At 41.0% G+C, this 26,108-nt stretch overlaps 3 protein-coding genes across 3 annotated transcripts; 1 reads left to right on the top strand and 2 right to left on the bottom strand.

Annotated features, from left to right (window-relative positions):
* Window positions 1-1,399: 1,399 nt before the first annotated feature.
* LOC125146490 (olfactory receptor 52B6) lies at window positions 1,400-6,778 on the bottom strand. Its single transcript, XM_047823224.1, has 2 exons — window positions 6,744-6,778; window positions 1,400-2,423 (listed from the first exon to the last, which is right to left on the bottom strand). Exons 1-2 carry the CDS (start codon window positions 6,776-6,778, stop codon window positions 1,400-1,402), a joined length of 1,059 nt encoding a protein of 352 aa, XP_047679180.1.
* Window positions 6,779-13,138: 6,360 nt separating this feature from the next.
* Window positions 13,139-20,162, bottom strand: LOC125146489 (olfactory receptor 52B2-like). The gene is given in 2 exon segments (XM_047823222.1): window positions 13,139-13,222; window positions 19,251-20,162. Coding segments are annotated over 2 exon segments (996 nt in total).
* On the top strand, window positions 13,678-14,628 carry LOC125176718 (olfactory receptor 52H1-like). The gene has a single exon (XM_047878521.1). It carries the CDS (start codon window positions 13,681-13,683, stop codon window positions 14,626-14,628), a length of 948 nt encoding a protein of 315 aa, XP_047734477.1. The 5' UTR covers window positions 13,678-13,680.
* Window positions 20,163-26,108: the final 5,946 nt, after the last annotated feature.

Genomic DNA, 26,108 nt, shown 5'->3' with positions numbered 1-26,108 from the left:
TTATTGGAAGATCATAGTGATGTCTCTGTGGAAGAGACATATAAACAGAAAATTGAAGGAAAGGAGAGTAATGTAAAGATTAAGAAGAGAGTGGATCATCAGAGTGCTCAGTTGGTTAAGCCTTTGACTGCTGGTTTTGTCCTTAGGTCATGATCTCATGGTCACGGGATCAAGCCCCATGGGCTTTGCATTGAGCATGGAGCCTGCTGAAGATTCTTTCCCTCCCTCTCCCTATGCCCTTCCCCTACTTGTGCATGCACAGGTGCTCTCTCTCTGTATCTGTCTCTCTGTCTCTCTGTCTCTCTCTCTTTTTCAAAAAATAAAAAGGAGATAGGAAGAGGATGTTTCAGGCAACAGATTAACAGGTACCAGGATCTGAGGAGGAGATGAATTTAGTGTATCTGCAAAACAGTGACTAAGTATATGTGTTTTGTAGTAGGTGTACTTGTTTATTTTTGTTTTTATTTTAGAGAGAGAGAGAGAGAGAGAGCGTGGGAGCATGCGCACAAGTGGGGGAGAGGATGGGAAGAGAGAGAATTCAAGCAGTCTCCATGTGGAGCCTTGTGCAGGACTCAATCCCACAATCCTGAGATCATGACCTGAGCCAAAATCAAGAGTTGTGTGTTTAACTGACTAAGCCACCCAGGTGCCCCTGGAGCAGGTGTAATTAAAGCAACATCTACAACAATTTCTAAAGGCATTTAATTTTGATATTTAAATATTATATTTGGTTGAATTCAGTTATTATAAAAATTAGATTTTTTTAAATCTTGTTTTCCCTTTCCTATTCTTCTATGTAGAAATAAAATTCATGTATGATTATGCAATCTGCTTGGGTCTCAGGACAACTTTTTATTAATTATGAGATAATGAGCTATTAATTGAGTTGAATGAGCTATTAATTAATAATAATTAAAGCAAGAATACAAATAAAGCTATCATTTGTCAAGCATTTATTATATACCAAGCACTTTTATACTATATATATAATATATATTTATACATATTGTATGTATTATAAAATATATGTTATAGAATATATAATACATATCTCTCATACACACATTAAGGAGAAAATGCAAGTGGATACTGAGAAAAGTCCTGTTTGGATGGGAAACTCCAAATAACTTATCACCCTTACCCTAACCATTTTTTCCTGAGATGGTGGAGGACCAGAAGATATTGAATAATAGGTAGATGACGGTGGGGTGGCTGTTACTGGAGATTTCTAAGAAAAGAAATCAAAGGTGGGTTTGAGTAGAGCATGTATGGGAATTAATTGGGACATAGATGATAATTGCATGGAGATAACTGGAAGACATAGAGACGAGGTTAGGGTGAACATAGGATCAATTAATAGATACAGAAAGGGATTAAGTTAAGGTCAAGTTGAGAACACTTATTTAGATTCCTTGGCAAGATGTGAAAACATCTGTTTAGCCCCTTCCCAAATCTGCTTGGTCCTTGCTCCATAAATAATGGGATTGAGCATAGGCGGGATGACCACATAGAGGTTGGCCAGGAGGATATGGACATAGCGTGGGATGCGTCTCCCACCGAACCTGTAGGCAAAGACAGAGAAAAGGGCAGGGATGTAGAAGAGTAGGATGACACAGACGTGGGAGCCACATGTGCTCAGGGCCTTGGACCGGGCATTTCGAGAAGGGAGGCGGAAGACAGCTCGTAGGATGTGAATGTAGGAAACAGCGATAAGGATGATGTCCAGGCCTGTGGAGAGTAGGGCAGCTGCCAACCCGTACCAGACATTGATGGAGATATCAGAACAAGACAGACGGGCGATGCCCATGTGCTCACAAAAAGTGTGTGCAATGATGTTGATCCGGCAATAGCGCAGGCGCTTGAGAAGAAAGATGGATGGAAACATGATGATGAGGCTGCGGGTCAGGGTGGCAGCGACGATCTTCCCAATGACGGTGCTCGTGAGGACTGTGGTATATCGCAGAGGGGAGCAGATGGCCACAAAGCGGTCAAAGGCCATGGCCAGCAGGACTGCAGAGTCGGCCACAAAGAGGAAGTGGATGAAGAACATTTGGGTGAGGCAGCCATCAAAGGAAATGTGGCTGGAACCTAGCCAGAAGTTGGCCAGTGTTTTGGGCATTGTGGAAGTGGAGAGCAAGATATCTGCACTGGCCAGCATGGACAGGAATATGTACATGGGCTCGTGCAGGCTTGGCTGTGAGAGGATGATACAAATTAAAATGCCGTTGCCTGCCAGGGCGGCTACATACATGGCGCAGAAGGGGATGGAGAGCCAGATGTGCAGGTGCTCCAGCCCAGGGATGCCAGTAAGGAGGCAGCCTGTCGTGCGAGTGTCAGAGTCGTTCACGGCAGTCGTGCTCCTGGCAGATGAAAGGGCCATGATTTTCTTCAGAGCCCTCGCCTGTGTCAGAGGGGAAACATAACTTCAGACTTTGTACACACTAGCAGAGTGAACAGTTGCAAACTCTTGCAAACAACTACAAGGTCTGTACACACAGGTCCTACAACCACTATGGGGTCGGCACCGGCATATTCTCTCTCTGTAGACAATTACACACGGCTCTGCACGATGTGCATGGTTATAGACCTTGCCCACAGAAAGGCTCTGTGTTCTTATTCAGAGGTTTTTGACATAGTTCTAAGAGCTTTGTGGGGCTCGAAAACCTTGCCAGACTCAGTACAGTGTCACAGGTTCTGAAAAGAACAGGAATAGCTAGAACATCAAAACAATCTCTATAATCTCTCCAGGTAAATGAACTGTAATGAACTCTGCAAAAGCTCAGGCTCTGCACAGAAGGGCCACAGTCCGACACCGAGCAACAGTTACTTCTTCTTAGCAGACCATGTGGAAGAGTAGGATTGGGGGCTGTGGGCTGCAGACACTATATCTCTTTCCCCCATCAATGATGCTCTGACAAGTATGGAGGCGGTGAAGGCAGCTGTGGCATTTAGAAAGAACACTAGACATTATGTGCAAAAAAACAAAAAAAAATCTTGGGTCAGAGATCTGCTCTGTCAATTACACTGTGTAATTTCGGACACTTCACTGTCGTTTCTAAGAAACAATTTTCTGATCTTTTAAATGAGCATGATTGTTGTCCTATTGGCATATCACATGAGATTTTGTCTTTGGAAGCCTTATTAAACTGTGTGGTGCCTCCTTAATCACCCATCTGGCTCTGAAGTGTGATGCAGTCACCAGGAACAAGAAGGAAGGTGTGGTGTGATGCTTCAGAAGGTGAGGTCCTCTGATCAGCATCACCAGCATCATCAGGGAACTTGCAGATTCTTGAACCCTACCACAAATCTCATGAGTCAGAACCTGGGCTTCGAGGCAGCAATCTACTTTTTAGCGAGGCCACCAGGTGACTCTGACTCATGCTAAAGTTTCCGAGCCACTGATACAAGACTTTTTCCCTTTCCTCCGTGTCTGGTCCAGATGCCCATCCCATCTTCCGGGATCAATAGCTTCTCAGTTCCGACTGGTTTTGCAGCATTCTCCCTGGAAATGCTTAGACTTCTGCTACATCTAACCAGTGTGATCCTCAGCTCACATGGTCAGGATGTGGAGAAAATGACAGGACCATGCAGTCGGTACTACGAATTAAGCCACTTGACCCCTCAGCCCTCTCCAACGTTCTCACAACGAACGTACAACTTTTACCACTGCCCAAATTCCTATTCTTCTATCAACTGAACTTTCTCCTGTATAACTCAGACCTCAACTTTGTCGGGAGCCAACTCCTCATATCATTATTCCACTCTTACAGACTTATCTCTGCACCCATTCTCCTTTCATTTCCTCCAGTTTTAGAGAAAGCGGTGTGACTGTTTTTCCTGTGCTTTAACGATTCCTTTGTTAGAGCTGGAATATATTTTACTTCACTTAGGTATAAAAAAAAGCCCCTTCAAGTTATTTTACTGATTTATTTAGAGATAATATAAAGCAATTGTGACTTTCTATGCTGGCAGCAAACAACTGGAAAATTAAATTTTAAAAGTTCCATTACAATATAAACATAAAAGCATACAAAATGTATGTTAACAAACCACATACTTAAAAAAAAATGTAACTGAAGTTTGCAAAGCCCCTACACTGAGAGCTGCAAACTACTGCTGAGATTTTTTACAACATAAAAAGATGGAGATGTACACCATGTATACAAGTCAGAGGACCCAAGTGATTGTTAAGACATCAGCTTTCTCAAAATAAATCTATAGTTTGTTTTTTAAGTTTTAACTTATTTGAATAATAGGCAAGTAAAAATTGCATATATTCAAAGTGTACATTGTCAAATTATTGCCACAATCAAGTTAATTAACTTATTATCCATCACCTCCCATAGTTACTTTTTGTGTGTGTGGTCTTAAATTATTTTTAAAACCAGATGGATAAATACACACCCCTGTATACTTGTACATGTGCATATATACATATGTGCATATGCGTGTAAGTGTGTATGTATGTCTAAAAGAATAATTTCCCCATCTATCCTCTGAATGCCCTCTTTCCTACCTCCTCAGGGACTTTGTTCTGCCAATTTATCCCCTCTCTTCTATATCTTCAGTTTCTCCTAAATTCTTGGATCTTCCTTCTTAGATCTTTTGCATTTATAAACATTCAAATCTTTATAACCTTGAAAACAAACAAAAAATAACAACAGCTGTCATAAAAATATCTTATTCTACTAATCTGTCCCACTACTTACTGTTGCGTCTTTCTTCCTTTTTTCCAAAGTCAGTCCTTCCAGGGGTGCCTGGGTGGCTCAATTGGTTAAGCGTCTGACTTTGGCTCAGGTGTGTGAGTGGAAACCTTCCTATTCTCTCATTTTTGTTAGCATTCACTACATATCAACTCTATCCCAGACACCAGTGAATAAGACGCAGCAGTTCATGAGTTCGAGCCCCAAGTTGGGCTCTGTGCTGACAGCTCAGAACCTGGAGCCTGCTTCGGATTCTGTGTTTCCCTTTCTCTCTGTCCCTCCCATACTCATGCTGTGTCTCTCTCTGTCTCTCAAAAATAAATATTCAAAGTCAGTCCTTCCATACACATCTCTTTGGGCTTTGACGTCTCTACCCTCCCCTGGTGCTTTTCCAGTCTCCGGATCTTCCTTTCCAGTCCATATTAAGGGTGATTCTGTCCCAGCAGGATTTGCTATCAGGTATTTGCTATCAGGTGTCTCTAACCTCTCCTTACTGCCCATTTCCCCTGGCTAATCTGGTCCACTGCCTTAGCTTCATTTAGCCCACCTATGCTAGTACTTCCCAAATCTGTATCTGCCATCCATATTGTTTTCCAGGCTTCAGACCCACTTACCCACGTCCTCACCCCAACTAGTCTGCAGTCCTTCCAGTCTCTAAACCAGACTCCGTGCATAAGTTATGTTTCCTACAGATAATTTTGAGCATGGTACTTACTTGATTACAGATACTAATTTCCTTCTGCCTGAATGATTCTTACAAATAACTTGCCCACTTGCTCTTCTAATACTGGATCAAATGCATGCCTCTGAGTTTACATTTTGCTTCCTCTACCTCCTTCCTCACTTTGATTCACCCAGTTTATATTTCTCATTCAGGAAGACTTTCTTCATCCCTCAAGGCTGGGCTATGTGCTTCCTCTGTGCACCTATGTTCCCCTGCAATTACCTCTCTCTCCACTTATCACATTGAAGTATTTTCAGCCCTAATATATTGTGAAGCTCCTTCAGGGTCGGGGCTGCATCTTATCCACCGGTGTCTGGGATAGAGTTGACATGTGGTGAGTGCTAACAAAAATGAGAGAATAGGTAGGTTTCTACCCACACAGCCGTATAAGTTCACACTGTCAGGGACACACACTCATGCCATAAAAATCATGGGTTTGTAATCACAGATCCTCTGTTCTCACACCCTCTTCTTGTCCTGTGCCTTTTGCACTCATGCTTCCCACATTACTCACCACGTGCATCCTCCGCCACCTGCTCCCACCTCCGTGGGTCACATTGGCCCCCTATGCAAACTTTGCTTCTCCAGCTCCGGTTCTCCTCCTAGATAGTCAGCCTCCAAGGCAGCCTTTGTTGACAGCACCTCCCTATCGCTAATCCATGGGACTTGTGTTTTCACTCCAGTTGAGGCACCCTTGATGTTCCTGCACCCCCAAACTGGGTAGCATCCCCAAAAGCCCCACTTTAAGTTTTCTCTCCAGCAGCTCCTGTTTTCAGACCCTCCGCTGCTTGTATGCCCAGTTCTCTTGCCCTCTCATTCTTGCTTCTCTGTGCTTTGGGAAAATCACCAAAAAACGTGTTCCTTCTATTCCAATGAATTTGTACTCCCACTTGTTTTTGAATCCTTTACCTGACTGCTCCATTCAGGAATGTTATTCTTTTTTTTAAATTTTTTTAAATGTTTATTTATTTTTGAGAGAGAGGGAGAAACAGAGAATGAGCAGGGGAGGGGCAGAGAGAGGGGGAGACACAGAATCTGTGCTGTGTGAGCTGTCAGCACAGAGCCCAATGCGGGGCTTGAACTCATGAACCACGAGATCATGACCTGGGCTGAAATCTGATGCCCAAGCAACTGAGCCACCTAGGCGCCCCAGAATGTTATCCTTTATAAATGCTCCCCCTCCCCTTACAACTGCAATAAAATAACATTTTCCCCATTGTTTCTCAGTGTCTGAGGATAAAGCTGTGTGTCATTTATGATTCTTGTATCCTCCTTACAAGCCAAGGACGATTTGCTCATTAGTCTCGCATCCTCACCTGTAAAGTGACCCTTCAAACTGCTCTTCCCCCATCTCACTCCACAGGAGAACAAAGCGACCTAGGCCATTCTTCCTCTTCACCCATCACTTCTCCTTGAACTTTGCTACAAAGCTGTCTACTTATCTCGTACCCATTTCCCATCCATTCCTCCATATTAGTCACCTCCTCTCCATCCTGAAAATGTGTGACCCACACTTACCTCCCTGAGGCCTCCTTCTCAGAATCACAGTTTCTCAAGTCAACATTTCATACACAGCTCAACTTCCTCCATATATAGAGTTGAATCTGGGGCCTTGCTCCATATGGTGTTTATTTCCTCTTCTGCTTTGGGAATGGGGATTCTCCTCCCTTGGTGTTCCCTTTCCTCCCTTAGTTTCAAATCCCTTCCCTGCCATCTGGGCCAATATGCTTCTGTTCAACACAAGGATCTAAGGCAGGCAAGGATATGCTCTGGCATAGAGCCAGAGAGAAGAAATCTATTGATAGACACTGAGCATCTTAGGGAGTGGGCAGTGGTGGTCAGCACCAACTCAGAGGCTCTTAGCATGAGAGTTTCCTTTGAACTTGTTTTTGCATTTCCTGCTTCAATACTCATTCTCCTCCATGCCTTCAACCCCCCCTCTCTTCTCTCTTCCTCTCATCATTTTGTCTTCCCTAAGGCATTTTCCTCTTGGGCTTCTTTCATTCATTATCTGCCTAGTGTCTGTCTTCATATCTCTGTGTCTTTTTAACCTTCACTCTCTTTTCACTCCTTCACTGCCCCTAAAAATCTATTGCACTCATATGGCATCAGGAAGGAAAGGATATATAGGAATCATTGTCCCTAGTCTTGCTCATTCAACAATTTGACAAGATTGATCCCTTTTTTGGTAAGCATTTCAGGTAAATAGGTAAGGGAATCATGTCCTCTTACCATGAGCGGGTACTAGTAATTACCATAAAGTAGTGGTACAAAGTGCTACGGAATCCAGAGGCCAGAAGAATAATTCTGCCTGGTAAAGTTAGGGGAGGCTTCACAAAGTGTCAGATTGCAGCTGGGACCGAAATGGATGTGGTGTGCACACATGTGTGTGTCCACGTGTGTTTATGACTTTTTAAAGTGCCAACTGAGACAATGAATGTGAAAGAACTTTAGAAGTTTCCATTGATTGAATTGCCTATTCTTGTGCTAGCACCACATGTTCTTGATCACTGTGGCTTTATAACAAGTTTTAAAGTCAGGAAGTATGAGGGGCGCCTGGGTGGCTCAGTCGGTTAAGCATCAGACTTCGGCTCAGGTCATGATCTCACCGTTTGAGAGTTGGAGCCCAGCATGGGGCTCTGTGCTGACAGCTCAGAGCCTGGAGCCTGCTTCACATTCGGTGTCTCCCTCTCTCTCTGCTCCTCCCTTGCTCATGCTCTGTCTCTCTCTGTCTCAAAAATAAATAAAACATTAAAAAAATTTAAAGTCAGGAAGTACAAGTCCTATTTTACTCTTTTAGAGTTGATTTGACTCTTCTGCATCCCTTGTGACTCCATATGGATTTTATTTTTTTTTTATTTTTTTTTTAAGGTTTATTTACTTTTGAGACAGAGAGACAGAGCATGAACGGGGGAGGGTCAGAGAGAGAGAGGGAGACACAGAATCTGAAACAGGCTCCAGGCTCTGAGCTGTCAGCACATAGCCCGACGCGGGGCTCGAACTCACGAACGGTGAGATCATGACCTGAGCCGAAGTCGGACGCTTAACCGACTGAACCACCCAGGCGCCCCTCCATATGGATTTTAGAATCAGTTTGTTAATTTTCTTTGTTTGTTTGTTTGTTTGTTTGTTTACTTATTTATTTTGAGAGAGAGAGAATGTGCAAGCTGGGGAGGGGCAGAAAGAGAGGGAGAGAGAATCCCAAGCAGGCTATGCACCGCCAGCAAGGAGCCTGATGCGGGGCTTAAATGCACAATCCGTGAGATCATGACCTGAGCTGAAGTCTGACGCCCAATTGATGAACCACCCAGGTGCCCCTAGTTTGCTAATTTCTGTGAAGAATTCTGCTGTGATTCTGGTAGGGATTGAGTTGAATCTGCAGATCAGTTTAGGAAGTATTGTCATCTTCACAATGTTGAGTTTTCCATCCCTGAACATGGGAAATTTTCCCATTTATTTAGATCTCCTTTAATTTTTTTCAACAATATTTTCTATCTCTCAGAGTATAAAATTTATACTTCTTAAACTTCTTCCTAAGTATTTTATTCTTTATGATGTTCTTATAAATTGAATCATTCTTCTAATTTGTTATTAGATTGTTCATTACAAATGAATAGAAATATAAACAATTTTGTATATTGATCTTAAATATTGTATATTGACCTACAACCTTGATAAACTCATTTGCTAGTTCTAATAATTATTTTTAGTGGATTCCTTAGGAATTTCTATATCAAGGTCAGGTCCTCTATAAACTGAGATAGTTTTACTTATTCTCTTCCAATCTAGATGCCTTTTATTTTTTATTTTTGCCTAATTTCCTTGGCTAAGACCTCCAGTACGCTGTTGAATAAAAGTGGCAAAAGCCTGTATATACATATATGTATATGTACATACACGTATGTACATATGTGCACACATATGTGTATGTACATATATGTATATGTATCCTGTATATACATACATATATATTCTTTATTATATACAAGAACCAATAATAATAGTTAAACATCTTTTGAGCATTTACTACATGTTTTGTAACTTCAGGAAGTAACTCATGTTTATCAGAAAGAGTTGTAACTCAAGGGGCACCTGGGTGGCTCAGTCAGTTGAGCATCAGACTCTTGGTTTTGGCTTAGGTCATGATCTCAGTGTTCATGAGTTTGAGTCCCGCATCAGACTTGTGCCAACTGTGTGGAGCCTGCTTAGGATTCTCTCTCTCCCTCTCTCTCTGCCCCTCCCCTGCTCTTTCTCTCTCTCTCTCAAAATAAATAAATAAACATTTTTAAAAATTAAAAAAAAAAAGTAAGAGCTGTAACTTAACACTACTTATCGTGATATAGCATTCTAGAATGGTATATATCTGCTCCATTTTCAACAAGTCATTTTATAATTACATTTGTTTGTTCCAAAGAATTATAATATTGATGGCTTAATAAAGAGGACAGACAATAGTAAAGATAGTTTTGATGTCTGTGAGTCACTGTTTCTTAGGGATATTTTGTTTACCTGTTTTTCCACTCAGAGTATATTTATTTTATATTCCCAAATTTTCTGTGTCAAGAACTGTGAGGAGTATGAAATTTTCTTCTACTTGCAAACTAACAAGTTATTCACTTCATGGTGGCTGGTGGAAGACACAGGAATCCTAGGTCAGAGACGAAGGAGAGTTTAGTACAAACAGCCATAGTAGATTTCTCTAGATTTAATTGATGTCCTTTTTCTGACCCAGAGTCCTGTCCAGGAAACCTCATTATATTGAGTTGTCCTGTCTCCCTTAGGCTCTTCTTGGATACAGCAGGATAGTTTTAAAATGTTTCAAAGTGCTACTATTTTACTTTGATTTTTTAAATGGAGTTTTTATGTATACCATGTGTTTTTAATTTAAAATGTTAAATTTCTTTTTCTATATTGTTGGAATGAACCAGGTTGGTGTCCCTGTGTGCTCAATTTGATTTTTTGCTACAGAATTTCCACTCTGACTGGTTGAGATGAGAGAAAGTCAATTTCATGTAAGTTGCTGAGAGATCTGCAAGCACTTGGGGGACACAGCAGAGACAAAAGAGTATATCTTTAGGGAAGCAGGAAGTTACTTTACCCATTTTTCTGTGCCACAGTTGATACACCCAGCTTTACAACCTTTAATAGCTGGTCTATTTTCCCTGAAGGTATTCTGAACTTGTTATTTTTATCTGATTCAGTGAAATGGAGAGCTTAGTTAGCACCACAAAATTACAATGTAACTTCAGCTTTTTCTGTAGTATGCAAAGCTTGCTCTTCCCTATATGTTTATTATACTGTTACACAAGACAATTCAAATGTGAAAGATGTAAGACACTAAGACTAGAAGTAGTTCTTTTTAGCGATGCATTTAATAGAATCAATACAATGAAAGAAAACAAGGGAAGTGAGAGAAAGCTGTTTCAAGAAGAACTTTAAGGTTTCTGCAATAAGCCTCTGAACATTAATGATACATCTCCAGCCCTATGGTAAACATTGAATAGTCTGCAATGACCTGAGGAAGTGGTTTATGCAAAAGTTTAACTCTTCTTGCTCAGAAGTCAGAATTTCTTCAGTCTAAGAACTACCTCAATGCAGTTACAACTAGAAACCGGAAAGCCCTATCCAATGGGCTAAAAGGTGATGTTTATATCTACAACCATATGATCAGAACTTACCCACATCCCTAACCAGTCTACTGTCTTTTCTTCAAACATTCACATAAACATTTGGGATCCAGAATTTAAAGGGTTATTATCACACCATTCTCCCCAGTCAGAACCAGGAGCCTAGCTATTTTAATTTGTTTTTTCTTTCAAAAATTATTTTTTGAGTATCTGTGAATGACTAGTCTACACAGGAATTCTAGCACTTCCTGGTTTCTCCTCTCTATCTAAAACTCTGAATCAAAGCATGTTTATATATGATGTCATTTCTAGATCAGGAAAATATTAATGTAAACATTTATGCACTAATACTAATAGTATTCACTGTTGACTGGAGTCCCTGGAGTCCCCCTATATTTCAGAGCTCTCACTTTGAAGTCTTTCCATCCCCTGAGAAAAACAATGAGAAATAAAAAGTTATGCTGTGCAGGTGTGTCTGTCTTTCCTGGGTGGAATTAAATTTCTTTGTTCCCATGCCTCACCTCTCATCTAGGTATGCTTCTTTCTTTTTACATGTCCTCCCCAATGGTGTTACCTCCTGCACCTTTCTGTTCTCATCTTGAACTTATCCTCTTCAAGCCCTTTATTGGTTTTCTAACATCAGAATAAGGTGTCTGTGAGTATTATCTGAATGTGGTAATTGTGGTAGGGGTCTTGGGGAGACAGATGGGGAAGATCCAGAAAAAGGTTATGGTAGCTAATTAATGAATGGCTCTGCAAAGATATGCATACCCTAACCCCTAGAACCTGCTCGTAAGTTATTTATATGTCAAAGGAGATTTATGGTTGCTAATCACTTGACTTTAAAATAGGGATATTATACTGGATTATCTGAGTGAGTCTGATGTAATTGCAGTGGTCTTATAAGTAGAAAAGGGAGACAGAAAAGTTTGTAGAGAGAGACAGAGATGTGACTACAGAGGTTAGAATGAGATTTGAAAAAACAGTCAATCCACTTTTATTGTCTTTGAAGATGGTGGAAGCAAAAATAAGCCAAGGATATTTGTGTGTGTGTGTGTGTGTGTGTGTACACAGATATATATATTCAATACTTTCTGGCCCAAAGAGGACACAGTGAAAAAATAAGTAAACAATGGAATAACAGTTTTTATTCCTTAGATTGTAAGAATGGTTATTCTATGTGAAATCTTGCCTTCTTTTACTCTGGAAGAGAAACATGAGAACAGAAAATTTGTCCTCGAGAGGGATTCCCAATCATTAACAGAGGATGCTCATATATCTAGGAAAGAGAATCCAGGAAAATCATGTAAAATTCAATACAGCTATCTGATTTTTTTTTGGTAAAATGATTAAGAGCTGTGATTTTGTAAGCAGGGGAATGGACTGCATGGTTTAGGATTACTGGAGAAGGTTTCCTGGAGACATTAGTGCTTGTAAGGATCAGGAGCAAGGAATAGAATTTACACATGTTGACAGAAGACAATATTGCACTGATAGAAAAGGCAGCAATCCAAGCAATGAGATGTAGGAATGATGGAGAAATCTATGGAAGCCTATATGGATGCCTTGTAGGGAAGAATGAGAGACACATTCACATAGGTAGAACTAAAATATGAAAGGAAACTATTGCCTCCCAAGCAGGAGATAAAGTATATTCTGTAGGTGTAATGCCAGTTACAAATTTTTAAATAAGGTTGTGAGTGTCTTAAGAATTTCATATTTTAAGAGAGAAATCTGGAAGCATGAGATAAAGAAAAAGGCTTGCAAAATACTGAAAGAATGGGATGGATGTCTTATTGCATGGCTCCAATAAGTGATTAATGATTAATGATTTGAAGCGATTAGGTGAGGAAGTGGAGAAGAAGTGGAGTAGGCAGATCAAACAGGGATTTTAAAGAGGATCAGAAGAGCTGGCAGATGAGACACGGGGACTGAAAGAGGAAGAAGAGCCCCCGTCAACCCTCAGATCACCATGCTCCAGTGGTGGGAGAATGATGTAATGAAAGAATAAGGTAGCTGGTCAGGAAGTTGGCAGGTGAAAAAATAATGAGTTGTTGAGAATTGTTGAATTGACAGAAGAATATTTAGGTGAAAATTTTCCTCCAGATATTGAAGAAGTGGGGCAAATAGGCAGTAGTAGGCTGGTTTGCCAGAGTCCTAATGATGCACTGGCAATAAGGAATGCAGATTTGCTAATTCGCACCTGACCCCTGTTATTTCTTTGAATGGATACCTCAGTAAGATGTTACTGAGACTTATGCCAGGTAGGATATTTAATACTTACAGCTTTGAGAAATTTCAGACTGAACTTGGAACTTTAGTTGACAACAAGGGGCCAGTAATGATCCCAGGTCATGGATCTGGTGGGACATAGTCCCAATATAGTAACAATATCATTATGGTAATGTCTATAGGTAGGGATTATTGGTTTAGTTGATGTCTCTTGGCAGCCTTTGGTAAATGCTACAGAGATTGTGACAAGAAGTAGGTTGTGTTTGCCTTAGTGTTTGTTATGTGTTGGGAATGAAAGGATCTTAGTTCTGGAAAAGACTTAAAGGGAATTTATGGCCACTCAGTTCTAGGAAAAAAAATTACATTTTGTCTTCAAGGAATTACAGTTACTACAATGACCACATTGAATCTGACAAGTTTCAATCCAGGCTCTTTCATTTTGGTGGGGATCCCAGGGCTGGAGCAATTCCACATCTGGATTGGGATTCCTTTCTTCACTATCTATCTGGTGGCCCTTGCTGGTAATGGCATCCTTCTTTACCTCATCACTGTGGACCACAGCCTCCATGAACCCATGTTCTTCTTTCTCTCCATGTTGGCCTCTGCAGACCTCGTATTATGCACCACGTGTGTCCCCAAAACACTTGGTATATTCTGGTTGAAAGCTCAGAAAATCACTTTTCCTGGTTGCCTTACCCAGTTGTTCTTTCTTCACTTCAGCTTTTTTCTGGACTCCGCCATTTTGTTGGGCATGGCATTTGACCGTTACATGGCCATTTGCTGCCCTTTGAGATACACAAGTGTTTTGACACCAAGGACAATTGTCAAGATCATGGTGGGCATTGTGGGTCGGAGCTTTGGTGTCATTTTGCCTGTTGTTTTCCTGGTGAAGCGTTTGCCCTTCTGCAAGTCACGTATCATCCCTCACACATACTGTGAACATATAGGGGTTGCCCGACTCGCCTGTGCTGACATCTCCATCAACATCTGGTATGGTTTTGCTGTGCCTGTGATGACTATTATCTCAGACCTGGTCCTCATTGGTATTTCCTATGCTCTCATCCTTCATGCTGTTTTCCATCTTCCATCCAGAGATGTCCGCCAGAAAGCCCTCAGCACCTGCGGTTCCCATGTCTGTGTCATTCTCATATTCTACACACCAGCCATATTCTCTGTCCTCACTCATCGCTTCGGACACAATATCTCTCACACCTTTCACATCATATTTGCCAACCTCTATGTGGCAATCCCTCCTGCACTCAATCCCATCATTTATGGTGTAAAAACCAAGCAGATCAGGGACAAGGTCATCCTCCTACTCTTTCCTAAAGGGATGAAGTGACCCCTGGCTGAGAACACGGAGAGGAAAAATTATGAAAAGTCAAGTAATCGTATTGATTTAATAGAATTTCTTGTGTAAATCAGTAGCAGGAAGCCCTCCAATATGGATTCAATTCCCATGAATTTCAAGACCTTAATTCTGTTGGAGAAAATCATTGGTAGAATTACATTAAGAAAGGTAAGGATTTTTCAAGTCCCTAGAAAATGGCAGATATCAGATGGAAGTATCCTAATTTTCTACGATCAAAAACATACATGCAAGATAGGTTTACACTTCCTTTGGTCCTTTTATCCTGTTTCAGTGTCCTCTTTAAATACATTTTGAAAAGGAAAGAAAAGAAAAAATAGTACTTTATTCATAGGTTGTTTACCACTCAGTAAGCTCATAAATTCAATAACCATCTGCATGCTGAAAATTCCCACATCTAAAGCTCTACTCCCAATTCTTTCTCTATCCCACATAGCCAACTCTGTATTTGGTAGCTCCTCCTCGTTATCCAACTGAAACTTCACAATAAACATGAACCAAAATTCACTTATTGATTATGTCTTCTGAATATCCTTTAAATTCACTCACATGTTTCACATTAAAATATGATTACCTCTTTCCCTGTGTGTGTCCTGAATCTTTTCAACAGCCCCATTTGGAATTTGCTAACTACAAATTATTCTCTTTCCCATCCATTTTTTACTCAGAAACTAGAATATTCTTACTAAACCCCAATTAGATTATGTCAATCCTCTAGTTAAAAATGATTCACGGGACACCTGGGTAACTCATTGGGTTAAGCAACCAACTCTTGGTTTTGGCTCAGGTCATGATCTCACAGATCAAGGCCCATGTCAGCACAGAGCCTGCTTGGGATTCTCTCTCTCTCCTTCTCTCTCTCTTTCTCCCCTCACGCCCCCTTCCACCCATGCTCTAGTGTGCATGTGCACGCTTTCTCTCTCTCTCTCAAAAAAAAAAATCATTCAGGTTGCCCATTTTTCTTGGAAGAAAACTCAGATGCCCTAATATATCTTCAAAGCCTTTTACAGCATTGTTGGTGCTAACCAGTTTTTGCATGGTGTTCGCTGACCACCTCTCCCCTTTCCTCTCCCCTTTCCTCTCCCCTTTCCTCTCCCCTTTCCTCCTTACATCCGCCTCATGCTATAATCACCCTGTGTGTCTTATGCTTTTTCAAACTCTATTCTCCTTCCTTCTGGACTTTCACACATACTATTTCCTCTGGAATCTGAAGCTGAGCTTGAACTTGGGTAGGAAAGGGAGTGAAAGGAAATAGTTTTTCAATTCCTTCTTATTGTTCTATTTCACCCCCACCAGGATGACTGTAATTTCTTAAAAATGAGAAATAACATGTTGGTGAGGATGCGGAGAAATTGGAACCCTAATGCATTGCTAGTGAGAATGTAAAATGGTGCAGCCTCTGTAGAATAGAGATTGGCAGTTCCTCAAAAAGATAAATGTAGAATTATCAAATAAACCATTCCTACTCTTCGGTATAAACCAAAAAGAATTGAAAACAGATGTTCAACCCAAAACTTGTAAATAAATGTTATAGTGGCATTATTTACATTAGCCCCCAAAATGGAAACAACTCATATCAAATGCATATCAACTGATGAATGGATAAAGCAAATACATTCAATCTGAACAATGGGGCCTTTGTCAGTCATAAAAAGGAATGAAGTTGTGATACATAATATAACACAGATGAACCTTGAAAACACTATGCAAAGTGAAAGTAGCTAGACACAGAAGACTACTTCTGTATCATATGATTCCATTTATGTCAAAAGTCCAGAATAGCCAAATCCATAGAGACAGAAAGTCAGTTAGTAGCGGCGAGGTGACTGAGGGAAGGTGAGATAAAGAGTAACTTCTTCGTGAGAACGTGGTTTCTGTTCAGGGTGATAAAAATGTTCTGGAATTAGATGGTGGTGATGCTTGCACAACATTGTAAATGCACTAAAAGTCACTAAATGACACACTGTAAATGGTTGAGATGGAGAATTTTATGTGATGTGAATCTTACCTTAATAAAAAAGTTAAATAATATGCTCAGCATCATATAAATAATAAATGATGAGTATAAAGCTAATAAATCTGTCTGATTTCTTATTTTTTTAAAATATTTATTTATTTTTGAGAGACAGAGAGAGAGAAAGAGACAGAGCTCAAGAGGGGAAGGGTCAGAGAGTGAGGGAGACACAGAATCTGAAGCAGGCTCCAGGCTCCAAGATGTCAGCACAGAGCCCGATGCGGGGTTGAACTCAGGAACCGCAAGATCATGACCTGAGCCAAAGTCAGATGCTCAACCAACTGAGCCACCCAGGCTACAGGAATAGAATGGGGAGGAGAGACAGGGACAGGGACAGGCACAGGGACAGCAGCCAGCTAAGACTTACATGGTTGATTACATGGTTGAGTATTGTGGAAGTAGAAGACCATTTATACTGGAAGTTTGGACTGAGCATGTGTGGCTTTTTTTTTCATGTTTATTTATTTGAGAGAGAGAGAGAGAGAGAGAGAGAGAGAGAGAGAGAGACAGAGCATGAGCAGGGGAGGGGCAGAGAGAGAGGGAGACACAGAATCTGAAGCAGGCTCTCGGCTCTGAGCTGTCATCACAGAGCCTGACACAGGGCTTGAACCCATGAACTGTGAGATCATGACCTGAGCCAAAGTCTGACACTTAACTGAGTCACCAGGTGCCCCAATCATGTGTTGCCTTTTAAATACTCACGTTATCAACCTTGTTCTGAATGCACAGGCAAAGTGTTCTCGATCAGGGACAGATGATCATTATTTACGTAAAGAGCAAATAACTGTGGTTCCCCATATTTGATTCTTACCAGTAGGGCTTTACAATGAAGGCTAGGTCACATGTCCTACACATACAAATGTCCTATATGTGCAAAATCTAAGATTAAAGAAAAATGTATTTTCTCTGCTTGTAGAAGCCGGAGAGACTATTTTTCCTCTCCTTGTCTCCTCCCCTCTTTTGGGGGAAAGTTTCCTGAGAGACTGATGAGGAATAAATCTCTCCAGGGAAAAGATGAGACACTCATCTTCAGCTCTAAACCCAGCCATGTCTTTGTACTTCTGCAATTAGCTAAATCTCTCTGGAGTTTTCTATCTGTAGTTATCGCACTATTGTAAATTAACTTCCCAAGACTTGCTCTTAGCCCAGGATGCCAAGATTTTGGCAAAAGTTCTTCAGAAAACCCAGCTCAGGAAAAACAAAAATACTTTCTCTATACCCACAATACGCCAGGAATCTGAGCAGACAGCTGAGAAGGAAGTTCTGTGGTTCTGGAGCAAGGTAGAATTTCCTTGAAAATTCCTAGACGGGCTTCTGAAGGAAGTAGGAAGCCAGCTCACACTGCCTGGAATAGGGACAGTGCAGCCTGAGTAGCTGAATAGTGTCTGTCGTCGTCCCCCATCAGAAGTGGGTGGTGCACCTCTGATAGGGACAAGCCTTGAGAGGACACCTCCCTGTGGCTAGATTCACCCTGCTGGGAAAAGAAGGGAGGCAGGAGATAGAAGGACTTTGCTGCAGACAAAGGACGGGGTTTTTTGCTTTGTTTTGTTCTTAACCTTTGGCCATAAGCAGGGTGAAAGCTCAAACCAGGGAACTTAATGCCATTAACGGCAGTGACACAACACATTTGTATAGCATTTTATAATTTCTAAAGTGCTCTAGTGTTCAGTTTCTCTTTGGCTCTTCATACCACAACCCTGTGAGATAGATGTTAAGGAGTCTGAAAAGAGGGTTACTCCAGTGCAGATTAGAAGGGTTGCACAGGACACCCAGCATCCAAGGCAGTTCGTGTTTCCAAACACTTAATTGCCTTGTCCTTTTTTCCCCTTCCTAAATCACATACTCACAGCAGTAAAGATTTCCTTTGTGTGGATTGCATCATCAAATATTCCCATTTGTGTAATGAGATTGTGAAGGTGTTCTTTTGTTAATAAAATGAGATAGAAGAGGGAACCTCAACATTTCCCTTATTTAAGGTGTGCACTCTAGTTTGTTTTCTTTAATGTTTATTCATTTTGAGACAGTGGAAGATTGAGAGTGAGGGAGGGGCAGAGAGAGAGGGAGACAGAGGATCCAAAGCAGGCTCTGCATCGACAGCAGAGAGTCCAATGTAGGGCTTGAACTTAGGAATCATGGTGAGATCATGACCTGAGCCAAAGTCAGAGGCTTAACCAACTGAGGGACCCAGGCGCCCCTGTTCACTCTCATTTGTATTTAATATAGCAGTTGGGAAGGACACATAGAGATGTATTCTATGAATCTTATTTTTGTTTGATAGAAATAGAAATGTTACTAGTAAATAGTGAAGAACCCTATAGACATTTAAAATAGTAGTTTTATGCCTATGAATACACAGGTTTTCAAGAACCTGTTTACCTTTGAAATAAGGGACTCATACTATTTGGGTCATTTCTATTGAATGAAAAAAAAAAAACTAATTCCATAGCAGGTAGAATCTATCCTAAATGACAACTTATCTGTCCACTTTTTTAAATAGGATCCTTCCTCCTCACCTTTAAAAAATCACAATGAGAGCCAATCATCCTTAGCAATGCTTCCTTTTTGAAGAAAACACAAGGGCCACTCTTTCACAAATCTGTTTGGTCTTTACTCCATAGATAATTGGGTTCATCACGGGGGGAACGAGAACATAGAGATCAGCCAACAGGATGTGGACATGCTTAGGGATTTTTCGGCCAAAGTGCTGAGTAATGACAGTGAAAATCCCAGGAAGGTAGAACATGAGGATGACACAGACATGGGAACCACAGGTGCTGAGTGTTTTCATCTGCACATCATGAGATGGCAGCCTGAAGACCGCCTGGAGAATGAGCCTATAGGAGACGACTATTGTCACCATATCTAGCGTTACACTGAGTAATGGCACAGAGATTCCATACCAAATGTTGACGGAGATATCAGCATAAGCCAACTTAAGCAGCCCCATGTGTTCACAGAACGTGTGGGCAATGATGTTTGTCTGGCAGAAGGGCAGGTGCCTCACTAGAAAGATAACGGGGCAAACAGTTGCAAAACTCCTGAGCACTACAACATGCCCTATTTTGCCGATGACACCATGGCTAAGAATGATGGTGTACCTCCGTGGGTAGCAGATGGCCACATAGTGATCAAAAGCCATGGCCAAGAGAATGCCTGATTCCACCACAAAGGCAAAATGCATAAAGAAGAGCTGGGTTATACAGCCACCAAAAGAGATGTCCACATCATCAAATCAGAAGATGCTCAGGGCTTTGGGTGCTGTGGATGTGGATAGAATCAGATCCCAAAAACCCAACACAGAGAGGAAGAGGTACATAGGTTCATGAAGACTGTGCTCCTCTGCCACTACACAGATCAGGATAACATTTCCTGACATAGCCACCAGGTACATCAGGCACAAGGCGATGGAGATCCACATGTGAAGCTCCTTCAGGCCAGGGATGCCATTGAGGACAAACATATAATTGACAGTGGAGTCATTGGGATCAACCATGCCTGAATTATGGTATGGAACCTTCATCACTTGTCTGTAAGGAGAAAGAAAGTTTGAGAGCTAGCCCTTCACAATCAACTAGCATATATTTATTAGTTAATGGACTCAGACATCTGCTATGTAAAATTTCCGTTAGTAAGTTTTCTCTGACGCAGACCTAATTGTGTGTAGTATTCTACATTGTGGAGAAAAGTTCTAAAAATTCAAAGTAAGATCAAAGAATTTCATAAAGATGCTTCCGAGGAAAATCCTGAGCCTGGTACTGTTTTCTCACACAATGATCATAAATGAAAAATGATGGTCATACAAAATTTTAAAACTTGTAATAATAATTTGTAGTCTCTGACTAAACATTTTAAGAAATGGAAGAAAATTATAAAGTTTTTTAAAGAATATTAAAAACCAAATAAAAACAAGAGTTTTTTTTCTGATTGAACTAGTTAAACAACAATCCTGTTACCTGGCACACATATTTACCTAATCACCCATTGATCTATTGATCAACTAAACATCTGTTAATAACCTACAATATGTATAGAGATAGCTCCATGTTCATAAAAGGGAAAAGGAGTTCAAAGCCTGTAAAATAGAAATTCTGTGTGTCAGGGTATAGTTTATACAAGCACGGTGCCAGTAAAGGGGTTTTGTGTTTGTTAAATAAATTACTAACCATTGATTACAGATATCCTTTGTTGTGAAGTTTCAATAGTGAAAGATTTTATTAAATTACGAACCACCATCATTACAGGTGGGGATGCTGCTACTTGAGAATAGATGGAGTTGTTTACAGCATAGTACTTTTCTGAAACTCAGGATGAGGCTTTCACCCAGATTATTCAAAACATTGTTTCTATCTCAGTTTTCTTTGTTAATACATCCTACCTTCATTACTTTAAAGAAATGTGATCAGAAATAAGTAGCTTGAGGAAATTAAAAACAGAAATCATAGAAGTAACTGGATGCCACTACCAACCACTTCTTATTTAAACTCCTTTAAAAATAGATTTGATAAAAGAAAAGGGGGGGGGCATCTGGGTGGCTCAGTCAGTTAAGCATCCAGCTCGGCTCAGGTTCGTGAGTTCAAGCCCTGCATCAGGCTCTGTGCTGACAGCTCAGAGCCTGGAGCCTGCTTTGGATTCTGTGTCTCCCTCTCTCTCTTCCCCTGCCCTGCTCACACTCTGTCTCTGTCTCTCAAGAAGTGAAGAAACATTAAAAAAAAAATTAGAAAAAAATAGATTGGATCATTCCTTTCTTAGTTGGTTTTTAATTCCTTCACGTTTTATTTCATATGGTGCAAGCACTGAATTTGAATAAAACTAGTAAACAAGAAAGTTCTATCCTTTAGGGATTGTAATGCAGTTGACTTTCCTCAAAGCTCTCTTCCCAGAGATTTTTCAGTAACCCTCCACCTTGTACTAAATGGGTTTGATCACTGAAATGGTAAGAGATAATGGAATATACTATACTCCTTAAAGAAAGTCAAAATAAAATGTCCAATCCTGCCCTCATTTTGAATAGCCTAAAATCTTCACTAAAAAGCAAGTTAATTTTCATTAAAAAACAAAATTAATTTTCTTGTTAACAAAGAAAAACCTTCTCATTCTGCGTCAGGAAATATCAGCTTATACACAAAGATAGCTGAATTAGTTTTATTTAAAAAATGAATCACACTTAATATTTGCCACTTGATATTAAATTTTAAAAAGTTCACAAAATGCTTATGCTTAATGTCATTGTTGAACAATATCAATGGTACATAAAAATACATATTTTCATAGATAGGATTTCTGAGGGATAAAACATGGAAATAATTATTGTTATATCCATGTAGTAAACTAATAGGTGATTTTATTTTATTTTTGTTTTGTCTTGATAGTTTCTATTTTCTATTATATGGAAAAGTATATTGTTTTACTATTGTAAAATATATGACAATAATTTGATGAAGTCGTTTTGTTGTTATTAAAGAGAGCACTAAAAGTGCAAGCTTTCATTAAAAGTTATTTGATTTGGGGGCGCCTGGGTGGCTCAGTCGGTTAAGTGTCTGACTTCGGCTCCGGTCATGATCTCGTGATCCATGGGTTTGAGCCCCGTGTCAGGCTCTGTGCTGACAGCTTGGGGCCTGCTTTGGATTCTGTGTGTGTGTGTGTGTGTGTGTGTGTGTGTGTGTATGTGTGTGTACTCCTCCCCCACTCACACTGTCTTTCAAAAATAAATAAACATAAAAAATTTTTTTAAGTTATTTATGTCTTCCACCTTTAAAATTTTTAAACGTTTATTTATTTTTGAGAGAGAGAGAGAGAGAAAGAGGTAGGGGCAGAGAGAGAGGGAGACAGCATCCAAAGCAGGCTCCAGGCTCAGAGCTGTCAGTGCAGGGCGTGATGAGGGTGTGAACTCACCTACCGTGAGATCACCTGAGCCAAAGTAGGAAGCTTAACTGACTGAGTCACCCGGGCACCCCTATATCTTCCATCTTTAGAGGATTTTCCCAAAATCCCTTCTTTTTTTTTTTTTTTTATTTATTTTTGGGACAGAGAGAGACAGAGCATGAACGGGGGAGGGGCAGAGAAGGAGGGAGACACAGAATCGGAAACAGGCTCCAGGCTCTGAGCCATCAGCCCAGAGCCCGACGCGGGGCTTGAACTCACGGACCGCGAGATCGTGACCTGGCTGAAGTCGGACGCTTAACCGACTGCGCCACCCAGGCGCCCCCCCAAAATCCCTTCTAATCCACAGTAATCTAACATTCTGTTGGGATAGCTTCAGGCCAATGACCCATCTATAGTTGCCCTTGGACTGTTTAAAATAAGCTGGTAAGTCTGGTTTTGATTACCATCACTTGAAATATTCATTGGCACCATAAATTGGCATGGAAAAGAATAGCGAATTACATTTACCGAAGAAAAGAGGTGTGTATAGAGCAATACATAATACATTTGTTCTTTACTTCATATAAAGATATCTTCCTAATATTATTCAATGTTAAAAATCAGACCATTTTCCTTACTTACAAAGATTGACTTGCTGAACAAAACAACATGTCTCATGTGGTGTTTCATGCTTTTAAAATGGAAGAAGCTGTGGGCGTGAGCCCAGACTTCATAGACAGGCAACCAATAAGTCAAAGTCAGGGTTTAGCCACCCACAGAGGATAAGATTTGAGGAGCAACCATAGAATCCATTACTTCCTTGATCTATCAAGAGCTCCCTTTCCCCAGACCACCTACTCAGGCACAGCTCAGATCTGGAGTCCCACCTAGGGCTTAAAAGATCAGAACAGTCTCTTCAAATAGACCCTGTTAAGAGACCGTCTCCTTCCGGGGTGGACAGCTGGTATCCTCATCGTGCTCTCTCCTGTGAGTAACAAACTAGAATGAGACCATCTAAAATATCACTGTGGGAGGCTCAGAGAGCAAGGTACAGGTGTTATTATTACTCTTGGAAAGAGCAAGAGGAGGCTGAGCCTAGAGGTAGGGAGAAATTGCTACAAGGAGAGCAGAGGGGAAATGCAGATCCAGAGAATGAAGATCCTGAGGAAGGGTAGTCAAAAACGTACACTGAATACTTGCTTCCTTTAACCTCTGGTTCATGTGGCCAGTCCACAGACACAGGAATGGCTTCTGGCAATGCAAGTGATTACAGTAACTGCTACTTGTCTGTGTCCAAGTTCACCAGCAACGGTCCACCTGTTAGCTGCGCCACCTAGCTCGGTCAACTTCCATCCATTTCCTCAACAGAAGGGAGACTCCCACTGCATAAAAGGCAGAATGAGCCTAGGATCATGTATTGCTCATGGAAAAGGCCGAGGGAGTGACCGCTGGGACTTGGTTCCTGCTCCTGCCTCCCCTTAAACTGCAGACAGGGACAAATGAGTCAAGAAAATACTTCACTCCTTTCCTGCTGAACTGGCAAGAAGACCTTGAGCCGCATCGAAGTGCCTGGGGCGGAAAATTTAAGAGAACACCTAAGACCTTGAGAGTGAATTCAGCCTTAACATTTGCATCCTCCACACCTCCCTAGCCTCATTTGAGCCCCGGCTCTGGAGGCGGCATTATTTAATTCATTCTTGTGTCCTCTCAGCCCACCTAGCTCCTCCTCATCTCTGCCTGGACTCCAGTGAAAATCCTCAGACTAAGTTTGCTCCTTTAAAGCTTCATTCCAAGTGCATCTTGCTCTAGTCCACCAGTAAGTCCATGGACTTTCCTGTATCAATTTTATTCTGTCATCTCCCAAGCAAAACCCTCCATGAACCCCTTCATCCCGTAGCCTTGAGAATAAGATCTAAGCTCTGGAACACAAGGGGCAGTTTCTTGCTGCCCTCTCCAAGCTCTTGTGATCTCCCAGATCCCTCTAAGCCTCACCCACTTCCAGCTGTTTCTCCACTCTCACCATGTTCTCACCTGCTGCTGCACATTTGAAACAATGTTCACTCTGACTAGCACGGTTTTCATCCCATCCCATGATTTGCCTGGTTTTCCTTGAAAACACAGCTCGAAGGTAAAATTCTTCACCATCTTGTTCTCTCCTTTAATTATATCAGCACCCTCCTCTGTGTCCTCACAGCTCCCAGTGCCTTTTCAGGTCATATTATCTCATCACTCTGTCCTGGAATTGCCTGCTTCCCCAGGAATCTGTGCTCTCCCTGAGTACAGTAAAAAAAAAAATGCTTTGGCCATATCTGCATCCACAGCCTCTGTTACACAGTTACTAGAATAAAATAAAACAATTGAAAAGCAATTGTCCTGTAATGTCCCAAACAATGTGCAAAGTACCTTGCATACAGCATCACAAATCGCTTTTCAAACCTTGTGAGCTAGGGAGATCTCCACACACACACACACACACACACACACACACACACACACAAGGAGACTGGAGCCTGGATATTTAATTCATCCAATGGACCTGCTGGAATTGTACATTGCAGCCAGCAGTCAGTGCTTGGCCTCAAGCCTTTCTCCTCACTGCCCCCTCCATGCTGTCCCATAGACTTCACCAACAGATGGTGGTTGGGTGAATGCATACATGAGAATGGGAAGCTGGGGCAGGGAATGCACCCACTAAGCTGAATGTCATCTTTCAAGATGGTTCCGTGAACAGGCTATTGACTTACTAAAAATGGCGTCTGTTGCCCATAACTTGTTATACTCCTATTCAATTTTGTTTAAGTATATGAGCCCAACTGAAAACAAAATACTTGCTTCAAGGAGATTGTATTCACACCTTCCTCCTTCTTGCCTAAGGGTCTTTGCATATACTTTTCTCTGTGTTTGGAATGTTGTCCCCTTTTCCTTGGGCCTACTGAAGACAATGTAGTGTCATGTGAAGTTGAAGTAGGGTTCAGGAGCCAGACTATCTAAGATAGGAAATTCTCTGTTAAGCAGCTGAGCAACTGGAAGAACTTTCTGTGTATCATTGTTCATGTCTGTAATATGGAAACAATCAGGAGATCTACCTCACTGGGAGGGAGGAAGGAGTAAATCTGATAATGTTTCTAAAGGATTTGGCCCTGTATTTGACATAAAGCAAGAACCCAGTACATATTACCTATTTTATTAGCTCTTAGTTAAAATTGACATCCTTTTAAAAATGCTTTTCTTACAGAATCTTTTCTCATCTTCCCCAGGTCTGACCAGATACCTCTGTCAATTACCTTGCATAACATCCTACAGATTTTCATAACAGTTATCAAAGGTAGTGATTATTTTTGCACATATACTCTGTTGATTATATGAAGAATATATTCTTCCTCCATGAACTGAAAGCTCCATGAGGAGAGGTATTATATCTTCTGGTGGCTAGCAGAGTGCCTTGCTCCTAGCAGGGGTTCAGTATATCTGTATTGATACACTGCCTGCTTGATTGGTTGCCTGCCCCTCAGGCTAGTTTCATTTCTCAGCACTTTAGTAAATGTACCTGAGTCTGATAAGTAACACACATGACCCA

This window comes from Prionailurus viverrinus, chromosome D1, assembly GCF_022837055.1.
Source record: "Prionailurus viverrinus isolate Anna chromosome D1, UM_Priviv_1.0, whole genome shotgun sequence".
In the NCBI taxonomy this organism is placed as follows: Eukaryota; Metazoa; Chordata; class Mammalia; order Carnivora; family Felidae; genus Prionailurus; species Prionailurus viverrinus.
The sequence above is the reverse complement of the archived record's forward strand: the minus strand, read 5'-3'. Positions and strand labels throughout refer to the sequence as shown.

What these genes read in the sequence shown, in the direction of transcription:
- LOC125146490 (XM_047823224.1), bottom strand. Translation starts at nt 6,778, where the DNA reads ATGGGGGAAGAGCAGTTTGAAGGGTCACTTTACAG. An exon ending in TTTGAAGGGTCACTTTACAG is followed by an intron (nt 2,424 to 6,743) that starts GTGAGGATGCGA and finishes CAAAGTCTGAAG; the next exon opens with TTATGTTTCCCCTCTGACAC.
- LOC125176718 (XM_047878521.1), top strand. Translation starts at nt 13,681, where the DNA reads ATGACCACATTGAATCTGACAAGTTTCAATCCAGGCTCTTTCATTTTG.